This window comes from Piliocolobus tephrosceles, chromosome 10, assembly GCF_002776525.5.
Source record: "Piliocolobus tephrosceles isolate RC106 chromosome 10, ASM277652v3, whole genome shotgun sequence".
Classification (NCBI taxonomy): Eukaryota; Metazoa; Chordata; class Mammalia; order Primates; family Cercopithecidae; genus Piliocolobus; species Piliocolobus tephrosceles.
Window position 1 is genome coordinate 120,320,646 of NC_045443.1, and position 14,151 is coordinate 120,334,796.

At 42.6% G+C, this 14,151-nt stretch overlaps 1 protein-coding gene across 2 annotated transcripts in view; it reads left to right on the forward strand.

Annotated features, from left to right (window-relative positions):
- KNTC1 (kinetochore associated 1) overlaps window positions 1-14,151 on the forward strand; it is a 103,943-nt gene that overhangs the window by 29,766 nt on the left and 60,026 nt on the right. For both annotated transcript variants that reach the window (XM_026457382.1, XM_026457381.1), the window contains exons 17-20: window positions 2,540-2,665; window positions 2,756-2,845; window positions 7,506-7,559; window positions 8,206-8,267. In XM_026457382.1, coding sequence (XP_026313167.1) covers window positions 2,540-2,665; window positions 2,756-2,845; window positions 7,506-7,559; window positions 8,206-8,267 — 332 coding nt within the window. The remainder of the gene's footprint in view (window positions 1-2,539; window positions 2,666-2,755; window positions 2,846-7,505; window positions 7,560-8,205; window positions 8,268-14,151) is intronic.

Genomic DNA, 14,151 nt, shown 5'->3' on the forward strand with positions numbered 1-14,151 from the left:
AAAAAAAAAAAAAAAAAAAAAAAAAGAAAATTGGTTGTCTCTAAAAACCAGCTTCATTAGCTGGGTGGGCGTGGTGGTGTGTGCCTGTAGTCCCAGCTACTTGAGATGCTGAGGCAAGAGAATTGCTTGAGCCCGGCAGTTCCAGGCTGCAGTGAGCTGTGATTACACCACTGCATTTTAGCCTGAGTGACAGAGCGAGACCTTGTGTCTAAACAGACAAACGAAATCGGCTCTGTCACTTTTGGACTGCATAATTTCAGACACATTACTTAACCTTTCTTGGGTCTCAGTTTTCTTGTTTGTAAAATGGGAATATTAGTACTTACCCTATAGTGTCTTGATGACATGTAAATGCTTACTTCTTAGGTTATGATAATTTAAAAAGACAATTCATATAAATCTCTTTCTTCGGTTGATAAATAATTGTGTATACTTGGCCGGATACAGTGGCTCACCTTTGTAATCCCAAACTTTGGGAGGTCAAGGCACGTGGATTACTTGAGGCCAGGAGTTTAAGACCATCCTGGCCCATATGTCAAAACTCTGTCTCTACTAAAAATACAAATATTAGCTGAGCATGGTGGTAGATGCCTGTTGTCCCAGTTGCTCTGGAGGCTGAGGCAGGTGAATTGCTTGAATCAGAAGGCGGAGGTTGCAGTGAGCCGAGAATACACTAGTGCATTCCAGCCTGGGTGACACAGCAAGACTCTGTCTCAAAAATAAAAATAAGGGCTGGGCGTGGTGGCTCACGCCTGTAATCCCAGCACTTTGGGAGGCCGAGGCAGGCAGATCACGAGGTCGGGAGATCGAGATCATCCTGGCTAAAACGGTGAAACTCCGTCTCTACTAAAAATACAAAAAATTAGCTGGGCGTGGTGGCAGGCACCTGTAGTCGCAGCTACTCAGGAGGCTGAGGCAGGAGAATCGCTTGAACCAGGGAGGCAGAGGTTGCAGTGAGCTGAGATCACGCCGCTGCACTCCAGCCTGGGCAACAGAGTGAGACTCCATCTCAAAAAAATAAATAAATAAAAAGAAAAACAAGAATAATTGTGTATACTTTCGATGTGCAATATGGTGATTTTATACATTTACATTGTGCAGTGATTAAATCAAGCTAATTAACATAACTGTCACCTCACTTATCTTTTTTTCTGGTGAGAACATTTAAAACCTACTCTTTTAGCAATTTTTTTTTTTTGAGACAGAGTCTTGCTCTGTCTTCCAAACTGGAGTGCAGTGGTGTGATTTTGGCTCACTACAACCTCCATCGCCCAGGTTTGTGTGATTCTTGTGCCTCGGCCTCCTGAGTAGCTGGGATTATAGATGCGCACCACCATGCCTGGCTAATATTTTGTATTTTTAGTAGAGACGGGGTTTCGCCATGTTGCTCAAGCTGGTCTTGAACTCCTGAGCTCAGACAGTCCACCTGCCTCGGCCTCCCAAAATGCAAGCATTACAGATGTGAGCCACCACGCCTGGCTCTTTTAGCAATTTTAAAATATACATTATTACTAACTACAGTCATCATAGACCTCTGAAACTCATTCTTCCTTCTAACTGAAGCTTTGCAGCCTTGGAACAACATCTCTGACACCTCTGTATCCCCCAGCCCTTTCCCCTGGGCTCTAGTTATCAACATTCTACTCTCTAGTTTTTTTTTTTTTGAGATGGAGTCTCGCTGTGTTGTGCAGTAGCACGATCTCTGCTCACTGCAACCTCCGCCTTTCAGGTTCAAGTAATTCTGCCTCAGCCTCCCAAGTAGCTGGGATTATAGGCGCCCACTACCATACGCGGCTAAGTTTTGTATTTTTAGTAGAGATGGGGTTTCACCATATTGGCCAGGCTGGTCTCAAACTCCTGACCTCAAATAATCCTCTTGCCTCAACCTCCCAAAGTGCTGGGATTGTAGGCGTGAGCCACCATGCCCAGCCTATACTCTCTACTTTTATGAGTTTGACTATTTTAAGATTTCACATGTGAGATCATATAGTATTTTTTTTATTGTGTCTGACTTATCTCACTTAGCATAATGTCCTTCAGGTTTATCTATATTGTTGTTGCAAATGACAAATTTTCCCTCTTTTTTTTTTTTTTTAAATAAAGTCTTACCATGTTGCCCAGGCTGGACTCGAACTCCTGGGCTCAAATGGTTGTCCTGCCTCGGCCTCCTGAGCAGGCTGGCACTACACCCAGCTTCTAGACTGAGCAATATTTTATTGTGCAAATATATCACATTTTATTTATTCACTTATCTGTTGATGGATATTTAGATTCCATATCTTAGCTCATATAAAACTCTTAGTAAGTGTACTGCTTGACACGTTTTGTAAGGACTCAACAGAAATGGTTCTCATACTTGCTAATAATCTGATTCACCTCTCAGATATCTGAATGTTACTTTCTTTAAATCTTATTCCTGGAGCACATGAGGATTCCCCTTTTTCATAGTAGTTTATTTCACTCAGCTTACTCTGAGAATAAGCCATCCGCAGATATTATTGTAGGTCACATTGCTTGATGTGGCATATTTATATTACAGCTTGTTTACAAGGTCAAGTCAAATCATATATTGGAGAAACTGGCATTGAGTTCTGTGAATGCCAGTGAACAGACTGAATGGCAACAACTTGTAGACGATGCTAAGGAAAATCTGCATAAAATCCAGGTATGTTTTTCTTGTCACGTACTAGAGTATTTAGACTGATGTGTTGATCAACGTTAGGTTGCCTTACTGTGTCTGGCATTTGTGAAACAGGACGATGAATTTGTGGTGAATTACTGCCTGAAGGCCCAGTGGATAACCTATGAAACGACTCAAGAGATGCTGAATTATGCCAAAACCAGGGTAGGTTCGTTTTTTTGTATTTTGTTTTTTTTGTTTTTTTTTTTTTTTTTGAGATGGAGTCTCGCTCTGTCGCCCAGGCTGGAGTGCAGTGGCCGGATCTCAGCTCACTGCAAGCTCCGCCTCCCAGGTACACGCCATTCTCCTGCCTCAGCTTCCCAAGTAGCTGGGACTACAGGCACCCGCCACCTCGCCCGTCTAGTTTTTTTGTATTTTTTAGTAGAGACGGGGTTTCACCGTGTTAGCCAGGATGGTCTCGATCTCCTGACCTCGTGATCCACCCGTCTCGGCCTCCCAAAGTGCTGGGATTACAGGCTTGAGCTACTGCACCCGGCCTGTATTTCAGTTTTTGTGGGTGGGGGAGAATTTGCTTTAATCTCTCATAATCCTGCCTCAAATATATTTTTTCCTCCTATCCTCTGTGTGTATTATTAATAAAAAAGTTTTTATAATAGCTTAATTGAGATAATTCACGTCCTATACAATTCACCCATTTAAAGTATACAGTTCAGTGGTTTTTAATATATTCCTTGAGCTGTGCAAGCATCATTAATGTCAATTTTAGAACTTTAAAATCTCCCCTAAAAGAATCTTTAGGGTCGGTTGTGGTGGCTCACACCTTAATCCCAGCAATTTGTGAGGCTGAGGTGAGTGGATCACTGGAGGTCAGGAGCTCGAGACCAGCCTGGCCAACATGGTAAAACTCCGTCCTTACTAAAAATATAAAAATTAGTTGGGCGTGGTGACACATCCCTGTAGTTCCAGCTACTGGGGGTGCTGAGGCACAAGAATTGCTGGAATCGAGGAGGCGGAGGCTGCGGTGAGCTGAATTTGCGCCACTGCTCTTCAGCCTGGGCGACAGAGCGAGACTTTATCTCAAAAAATAAAATTAAGGCTGTGCGCGGTGGCTCAATCCTGTAATCCCGGCACTTTGGGAGGCCAAGGAGATGGGGTTTTACCATGTTGGCCAGGCTAGTCTTGAACTCCTGACCTCAAGTGATCCGCCTGCCTCAGCCTCCCAAAATGCTGGGATTACAGGCGTGAGCCACCACACTGGGCCCTAATTCTCTTTAATTTTTTAAGGAACTCCTGAGGTCAGGAGTTCAAGACCAGCCTGGCCAACGTGGTGAGACCTCATGTTATCTCTACTAAAAATAAAAATTAGCCGGGTGTGGTGGTGCACGCCTGTAGTCCCAGCCGCTTGGGATGCTGAGGCAGGAGAATTGCTTGAAGCTGGGGGGCGGAGGTTGCAGTGAACTGAGATCAGCCACTGCACTTCAGCCTGGCGACAGAGACTCCGTCTCAACAGAAAAAGAAAAAAAATTAGAAGATAAAATTTGTAAATGTCTGGGTGAGGTGGCTCATGCCTATAATCCCAGTACTTAGGGAGGCAGAGGTGAGTGGGTCACCTGAAGTCAGGAGTTCAAGACCAGCCTGGCCAACATGGGGAAACCCCATCTCTACTAAAAATATAAAAATGAGTTGGGTGTGGTGGTACAGTCCTGTAGTTCCAGCTGCTTGGCAGGCTGAGGCAGGAGAATCGCTTGAACCTGGGAGGCAGAGGTTGCGGTGAGCCAAAACTGTGCCACTGCAGCCTGGGCAACAGAGTGAGACTCTGTATCAAAAAACAAAACAAAATCAAACCTCTATGCCATTAATAGTCATTCCCCATTTCCTCCAGTCCCTCAGCTTCAGGAAACCACTAATTTACCTCCTGTCTCTCTAGATTTGCCTGTTCTGAATGGTTCAAATAAATGGAGTCATATATGTCTCCTTCATGTCTGGCTTCTTTCACTTAGCATAATATTTTCAGGGTTTGGGCTGGGTGCATTGTTTTACTCCTGTAATTCCAGCACTTTGGGAGGCCGAGGTGGACAGATCACGAGGTCAGGAGATCGAGACCATCCTGACCAACATGGTGAAACCCTGTCTCTACTAAAATACAAAAAATACAAAAAATTATATGGGCGTGGTGGCACATGCCTGTAGTCCCAGGAGACTGAGGCAAGGGAATCGCTTCAACCCGGGAGGTAGAGTTTGCTTTGAGCCGAGATCATGCTTCCAGCCTGGTGACAGAGCAAGGCTCTGTCCCAGAAAAAAATAAAAATAATAAAAATAAATATTTTCAGGGTTCATCCATGCTGTAGCACGTCAGTGCTATATTTCTTTTTATTGCCAAATAATATTCTATTTTATGGATATACCACATTTTGTTTCTCCGTTTACCAGTTGATGGACATTTGGGTTGTTTATACTTTTTTCCCCCAATTTTGTTAAAAAAATACATAACATGAAATTTACCATCTTAACCTTTTTTTAAAAAAAATGTATTTTATTTTATTTTTGAGAGGGAGTCTTGCACTGTCGCCCAGGCTGGAGTGCAGTGGTACGATCTCAGCTCACTGCAACCTCCACCTCCTGGGTTCAAGTGATTCTCCTGCCTCAGCCATCCAAGTAGCTGAGATTACAGGTGTCCGCCACCACACCTGGCTAATTTTTGTATTTTAGTAGAGACGGAGTTTCACCATGTTGGTCAGGCTGGTCTTGAGCTCCTGACCTCAAATGATCTGCCTGTTTTGGCCTCCCAAAGTGCCGCAATTATAGGCATGAGCCACTGCACCCGGCCTATCTTAAGCATTTTTAAATTTAGTGGTATTAAATACATTCATAATCACATGCAGCCATCATCCATCTCCCCAACTCATTTCAATGTTATGAAACTGAAACTCTGCCCATTAAACACTGACTTCCCATTTCTCTGTCTCCCTAGCCCCTGGCAAACCATCTGCTGTCTATGTATATAATTTTGACTACTAAGTACCTTATATTAAATGGAATCATACCGTACTTGTCTTTTGTGACTGGCTTATTTCACTTAGCATAATATCTTCCAGGTTCATTCATGATGTTGCAAATGACAGACTTACTTTCTTGTTTGTTTATCCGTGGTCCCTGACTCTGACCCTAACCCTGACTTCTTTAGTATTTCCACATTTTTGCTGCTGTGAATAATGCTGCTATGAATATGGCTGTACAGATGTCTATTTGAGTCCCTCTTTCAGTTCTTTTGAGCATATACCCAGAAGTGTAAATGTTGGATCATATGCTAATTCTCTTTTTTTGAGACAGAGTCTCACTCTGTCTCCCAGGCTAGAGTGCAATGGCGTGATCTTGGCTCAGTGCAACCTCTGCCTGCCCCCCAGGCTCAAGTGATTATCTCACCTCAGCTTCCCAAGTAGCTGAGATTACAGACGTGTGCCTCCACACCCAGCTAATTTTTGTATTTTTAGTAGAGATGGGGTTTTACCATGTTGGCCAGGCTAGTCTTGAACTCCTGACCTCAAGTGATCCGCCTGCCTCAGCCTTCCAAAATGCTGGGATTACAGGCGTGAGCCACCACACTGGGCCCTAATTCTCTTTAATTTTTTAAGGAACTACTGTATTTTCCATGGTGACTGTGCCATTTCACATTTCCAGCAACAGTGCATAAGTGTTCCAGTTTCTCCACATCTTTGCTAACACTTTGTTCTTGAGACAAGGTCTTGCTTTCACCCAGGCTGGAGTGCAATTGTAATGCATTGCAGACTCAAACTCCTGGGTTCAAGCAATCCTCCTGCCTCAGACTCTCAAAGTGTTGGGATTGGGGCCAGCACAGTGGCTGTAATCCCTGTACTAATGTATGTAAGGTGGGAGGGTATGCTTTGATACTGTTTGTATATATTAGTCTTATGCCAAATAAATAATTTTTTAAAAAATGGATTCTTGGCTGGGTGCAGTGGCTCATGCCTATAATCCCAGCACTTTGGGAGGCCCATGCGAGCGGATCACTTGAGATCAGGAGTTTGAGAGCAACCTGGCCAGTATGATGAAACCATATCTCTACTAAAAATACAAAAGAAAAATTAGCCGGACCTGGTGGTGCATGGTTGTAATCCCAGCTACTTGGAAGGCTAAGGCAGGAGAATTGCTTGAACCCAGGAGGTGGAGGTTGCAGTGAGCAGAGATTGCACCACTGCACTCCAACCTGGGTGACAGAACAAGACCCTGTCTCAAAAAAATAATAATAATAATAAATAAAAAGGGATTCTTTTTCTGTTATAGACCTTTTTTAACATGCAATTTTTGCAGTTGCAAATAATGTCATTTTTTGCAATGACCTATGAGTATTGTTGCTATTTATTTATTTATTTTTATTATTATTATTTTTTTGAAACGGAGTCTCATTCTGTACCCCAAACTGGGGTGCAGTCGTACGATCTCGACTCACAGCAACCTCAGCCTCCTGGGCTCAAGAGATTCTTGTGCCTCAGCCTCCTTAGTAGCTGGGACTACAGGTGTGCGCAATGATGCCTCGCTAACTTTTTTGTATTTTAGTAGAGACGGGGTTTCACCATGTTGCCCAGGGTCGTCCCAAACTTCTGAGCTCAAGCAGTCTGCCCACTTCAGCCTTCCAAAGTGCTGGGATTACAGGTGTGAGCCACTGCCTCTGACCAAAAGCATTATTTTAAAAAACATGTCAGTTCTTTATAGTTTACTATTCATTTCACACTTAAATGCAATTTATTTTTTAAAGAATTTTGTTATTTCACAGAAAATCCATCATTTAGGAACTAGCCAAATAGTAGATATTCTTCTAATGGTATTTCTTATTATTCTTACTTAGCTTTTGAAGAAAGAAGATAAAACTGCTCTCATATATTCCTATGGCTTGCAAGAGGTAATTACATTAGATTTCTAGGTTAATATGTGGGTGAATATACCTTTATGTTTTCCATTCAAAATAGACCCATATTTTATCAAGAGCAAGTTATTTCAATACCTTAGTTTTCTTAACTGCAAAATGGTAATATTAATAGGTACTTACTTTATAAAGTCATTTTGAGATCAAAGGAAATAATTCCTGTAAACTGTTGTGCATAGTACCTGGTACCTGCTAAACATTCAAATGAAGATAAGCTGTGATGATGATTATGATGGTGCCAAAATACATGTGTGTGTGCATGTGAGCATATAAATATTTAAATTCTTAGTTCAAAGTAAATATTGTAATCCAGCTGGATTTTACCATAAGAACTTAGAAATCAGTGAGAAAATGGATTTTAAAATGTTCCTACAATTATTGTGTATGTGCCTTTATAATTGGATGTAATTGGAAATGTTTTTCTTATCCCATGTTTTGTGTGTGTGTGTGTGTGTGTGTGTGTGTGTGTGTGAAATAAAGGCAGTCCTATGGGAATTGAGTTGTGATGCGAGATAAATGTGAATGTGTATAGACATGTGAAATGTAATGATTAATTGTTAATGTTTTTTAATTTCAATATTGTTGCATATAAATTCAGATTATTAAATTATTTCTTCTTCAGGTTCTAAGAGCTCATGCAAAATTGACTACTTTTTATGGAGCATTTGGACCAGAAAAATTCAGGTGTGTACATTTTCTGTTAAAATTTTTTTGGCCGGGAATGGTGTCTCATGCCTGTAATCCCAGCACTTTGGGAGACCGAGGCAGGCGGATCACCCAAGGTCAGGAGTTCGAGACCAGCCTGGCCAACACAGTGAAACCTCATCTCTACTAAAAATACAAAAGTTAGCCGGGCATGGTGGCATTCATCTGTAATCTCAGCTACTAGAGAGGCTGAGACAGGAGAGTCGCTTGAACCCGGAAGGTGGAGGTTGCAGTGAGCCGAGATCGTGCCACTGCACTCCAGCCTGGGGGACAGAGCAAGACTTGGTCTCAAAAAAAAAAATTTTTTTTTTTTCTTAGATTATAAGTTACATAGAAATTTGGAATGTCATAACAGGTATAGCATTCCTCTTGCTGAATTTGTGTTTCTATGGGGGCTATTGAGTGATAGAAAATATTATCTTTTCAGCAACAAAAACTGGCTGAACATCCTTGTTGTCATTTCTTCTTTTTTGAGACAGGGTCTCACTCTGTCACCCAGGTTTGAGTGTGGTGGTGCGATCATAGCTCACTGCAGCCTCAACTTCTTAGGCTCAGTAAAAATCTAACTATCCTGGATAAATCAAGTATTTGGTTTCTTGTCTGCAAAGAAGTAAACTGTCTTAAAACCATTTCTAAGTTTCAATGTTCTAAGGTTATATAGATTTATATTGGTTCTGTAGCTGACATTACTATTTAGCAGTAATAATTATGTCCTATATGCACAACACATTGTTTATATTGCAAGGCATTATGGAAACCTTTCATGTACAACAGGTACTCCAAGACACCCGCTAACCTGCAGCTCCCAGGTCATTCTCTGTGGGCTCAAGCAACTGCTCCACGGCAGCCACAATTTTTTTTTCCTAATAGTAAATTTACCCATGAATTGTGTTCACTAGGCCACCCTAGCAGTAAGAATGGCAGATCTTCATATGTGTAAGTCCATCTTTTCTATCCTATTGATTAATAGCCATAAAAATTGGATTTACTTGTGTTTTACTTACTGAAAATGTTACCTCTTCAGAATGATCTGTCTCTTCTTGTAACGTCAGTCGTGCCCATATGATGACTCTTTCCACACTTTTCTCAGCTTCAGCAGGAGGCAAAGACTTCAACAGGAGATAGGCTTCACCCTATAAACAGGGTTTGAAAGGAAGAAAAGACAGCTGGTATTTGCAAAGGACAGTGTGGCCTTACCTCTTTCTTTTCTATTTAAAGATGAAAATACATCATTTGGAAAAACATTATGGTTCAATGTTTTTTGTATTTTATTTTAATTTTTTTTTTTGAGACGGAGTCTCGCTCTGTTGTCCAGGCTGAAGTGCAGTGGCGTGATCTCAGCTCACTGCAAGCTCCGCCTCCCGGGTTCATGTCATTCTCCTGCCTCAGCCTCCCGAGTAACTGGGATTACAGGTGCCCGCCACCACGCTTGGCTAATTTTTTGTATTTTTAGTAGAGACAGGGTTTCACCGTGTTAGCCAGGATGGTCTTAATCTCCTGACCTCGTGATCTGCCCGTTTCGGCCTCCCAAAGTGCTGGGATTACAGACGTGAGCCACTGTGCCTGGCCTTTGTTTTTTTTTTGAAATAGAGTCTCGCTCTGTAGCCAGGGCTGGAGTTCAGCGATGCTATCTTGGCTCACTGCAACCTTCGCCTCTCGATTTCAAGCATTTCTTGTCCTCAGCCTCCCAAGTAACTGGGATTACAGGCGACTGCCACCACGCCCAGCTAATTTTTGTGTTTTTAGTAGAGACGGTGTTTCACCATATTGGCCAGGCTGGCCTCAAATTCTGACCTCAGGCGATCTATCCACCTCGACCTCCCGAAGTGCTGGGATTACAGGCGTGAACCACTGTGCCTGGCCTTATGGTTCAATGTTCTAATAATCTGAAAATCCATTTCTGATGATAGCAAACAATAAAATAAATTTAAAATATAAGTGATGAAGATTTGTTTAATTCTCAGTTGTTGCTATGATTATAGAATCATATAAAAATAATGACATTTAAAAACACAATAGGCCGGGCGCGGTGGCTCAAGCCTGTAATCCCAGCACTTTGGGAGGCCGAGACAGGTGGATCACGAGGTCAGGAGATCAAGACCATGCTGGCTAACACAGTGAAACCCCGTCTATACTAAAAAATACAAAAAACTAGCCGGGCGAGGTGGTGGGCACCTGTAGTCCCAGCTGCTCGGGAGGCTGAGGCAGAAGAATGGCGTAAACCCGGGAGGCGGAGCTTGCAGTGAGCTGAGATCTGGCCACTGCACTCCAGCCTGGGCGACAGAGCGAGACTCTGTCTCAAAAAAAAAAAAAAAAAAAAAAACACAATAAAAGAGAACCCACACCCCATTCTAGAATTAAAGGGTCCTAAAAGGTATAAAACTGAGTCTGGCCCAGGTGCAGTGGCCTGTAATCCCAACACTTTGGGATGCCAAGGATACCTGGCTGGGATCCTCTCTGATGATCCTCCTACCTCAGCCTCCCAAGTAGCTTGGGACTACAGATGTGCACCACCACATCTGGCTAATATTTTTTATTATTTTTTTAGAAATGCAGTCTGTCTGTGTTGTCCACTCTGGTCTTGAACTCCTAGGCTCAAACGATCTGCCTGCCTCAGCCTGCGAAAGTGCTGGGATTACAGGTGTGAGGTACCACGCCCAGTGGTCATTTCTTTAACACAAATATTTTAACCTTTGATCATAGTCAGATTCTTATCATATCTTCTAATTGCTCATTTCCCTTCATTAATTTATTCTGATAAATAGATTTAAAGTACGTATACCTCTAATTTTAAGTAGTGATATTTTGGTGCACATGGAAGTACATCTGTGGATTTAATTTCCAGAGGTGCAGTTGCTAAGGCAAAAGGTTATTCATCCAAACTTGGCTTCCAAAGCACCTATTCCAATAGAATGAGAAGGGGAGGGCCCATTTTCTCACTCATTCACCAACAGTATGTTATAGAACTTTTCTTTTTGCCAATCTGATATATGCACAAAAAAAAATTAAAAAAATATTACCACATTGCTTTGATTTCCATTCTTAATTTTGGTTGAAATACTTTCTCAAGGTGAAAAGCCTTTTGTTTTTCTCCTTACGTCCTTGGTCCCTCTTTCTCTTGAGTTGTGTGTGTTTTTTTTTTAACTGAGACCTATTTCTATGGTTTTATTATTTTTTAGAGACAGGGTCTCCCATGTTGCCCAGGCTAGTCTCAAATTCCTGGGCTCAAGTGATCCTCCTGCCTCGGCCTCCCAAAGTGCTGGGATTACTGGCATGAGCCACCACGCCTGGACCTAGTTGTTCTTTTCAAAATTGATTTTAAAGTTCTTTGTGGGTATTTCAAATTGTCCTCTAATTTGGCATTTTTTTCTTGACTTTGTTATTGGTATTTTTTTACAAAAAATTCAGAAGTTTGTGTTTTTGTGTCTGTTGGGAAAGATATTACCCACCCCAAGATTCAAAATAAATTCTTGGTCAGGTGCAGTGGCTTAAACCTGTAGTCCTAGCACTTTGGGAGGCTGAGGTAGGCGGATTGCTTCCCAGGAGTTCAAGACTAGCTTGGGCAACATAGTGAAACCCTGTCTCTACATAAAATGCTAAAATTTGCCAGGCAAAGTGGCCAGGTGCTTGTAGTCCTGGCTACTAAGGAGGCTGAGGCGGGAGGATCACTTGAGCCTGGGAGGTTGAGGCTGCGGTAAGCTGTGATTGTGCCACTGCACTCCAGCCTGGGTGATAGTGAAACCTGCCTCAATAAATAAATAAACAAAATCTGTTGTATTTTTTCATTTTTAGAGTTTCTTTTTACATTTAAATCTTTTTTTTTTTTTTTTTTTTTTGAGACAGAGTCTAGCTCTATTGCCCAGGCTGAAGTGTAGAGTGCAGTGGTGCAGTCTCGGCTCACTGCAACCTCTGCCTCCCTGGTTCAAGTGGTTTTCCTGCCTCAGCCTCCCGAGTAGCTGGGATTACAGGTGTCTGCACCATGCCTGGCTAATTTTTGTATATTTAGTAGAGACGGGGTTTCACTGTGTTGGCCAGGCTGGTCTTGAACTCCTGACTTCATGATCCACCCACCTTGGCTTCCCAAAGTGCTGGGATTACAAGCATGGGCTGCTGTGCCCGGCCTAAATCTTTTTTTTTTTTTTTTTTAAATGAGACAGAGTCTTGCTCTTGTCTCCCAGGCTCGAGTGCAGTGGCTCGATCTTGACTCTGGCTCACTGCAGTCTCTGCCGCCCAGGTTCAAGTGATTCTCCTGCTGAGTGGCTGGGATTACAGGCACGTGTCACTGCACCGGGATAATTTTTTTTTTTTTTTTTTTTTTTAATACAGAGTATCACTTCGTTGCCTAGGCCAGAGTGTAGTGGCGTGATCTCTGCTCACTGCAACCTCCGTCTCCCATGTTCAAGTGATTCTCCTGCCTCAGCCTCCTAAGTAGCTGGGATTACAGGCATGCACCACCACGCCTGGCTAATTTTTGTAGTTTTAGTAGAGATGGGGTTTCATCATTTAGGGCAGACTGGTCTTGAACTCCTGACCTCAAGTGATCCGCCCGCCTTGGCCTCCCAAAGTGCTGGGATTACAGGCGTGAGCCACTGCACCCGGCCAACTTTTGTATTTTTAGTTGAGATGGATTTTGCCATGTTAGCCAGGCTGGTTTTTTTTTTTTTTTTTTTTTTTTTTGAGGCAGGGTCTTACTCTGTCATCCAGGCTGGAGTGCAGTGGCATTATCTCAGCTCACTGCAGCTTCAGCCTCCCAAGCTCTACCACCCAAGTTCCACCACCCAAGTAACTGGGATTACAGGCGAGTGCCACCACACTCAGCTAATTTTTTGTAGAGACTGAGTTTCACCATGTTTCTCAGGCTGGTTTCGAACTCCTGGGCTCAGGTGATCCTCCTGCCTTGGCCTCTGAAAGTGCTGGGAATATAGACATGAGCCACTGTGGCTGGCTACCATCTTTTGTAAAGGATGTGGAGGGCTGTTAATTAAATAAGTTTTTTTTTTTTTTTTTTGAGACAGAGTTTTGCTCTGTTGCCCAGGCTGGAGTGCAATGACATGATCTCGGCTCACTGCAACCTCTGCCTCCCAGGTTCAATCGATTCTTCTGCCTCAGCCTCCTGAGTAGCTGGGATTACAGGTGACCGCCACCATGCCCGGCTATTTTTTGTATTTTTAGTAGAGACGGGGTTTTACCATGTTAACCAGGTTGGTCTTGAACTTCTGACTTCAAGTGGTCCACCCGCCTTGGCCTCCCAAAGTGCTGGGATTACAGGCATGAGCTATCACGACCGGTTGATTTTTAAAAATTTTTAACCAGCTACCTTACTGAATTTCTTTATTATGCATAGTAATATTTCATTTGATCTTGTTTTTTCCAGGTATATAATTTTATATTCAAATAATGAAATTTTATCTTATCAGTTCTGATTATCTTTTTCCTTGTCAAATTCATTATAGAACACTTATTTATTTAAAAAATAGACCGGGCATGGTGGCTCATGCCTGTAATCCCAACACTTTGGGAGGCTGAGATGGGTGGATCACTTAAGGTCAGGAGTTCGAGACCAGTCTAGCCAACATGGTGAAACCCCATCTGTACTAAAAATACAAAAATTAGCCAGGCATGGTGGTGCACGCCTGTAATCCCAGTTGCTTGGGAGGCTGAGGCATGAGAATCTCTTGAACCCAGGAGGCAAAGGTTGCAGTGAGCCCAGATTGTGCCACTTCACTGCAGCCTGGGTGACAGAGTGAGACTCCAGCTCAAAAAGATAAAATAAAGTAAAATAAAACAAAAATGCATATAATCCCGTCTGTTCAGGATGCTGAGGTGGCAGGATTGCTTGAGCCTAGAAGTTCAAGTCCAGCCT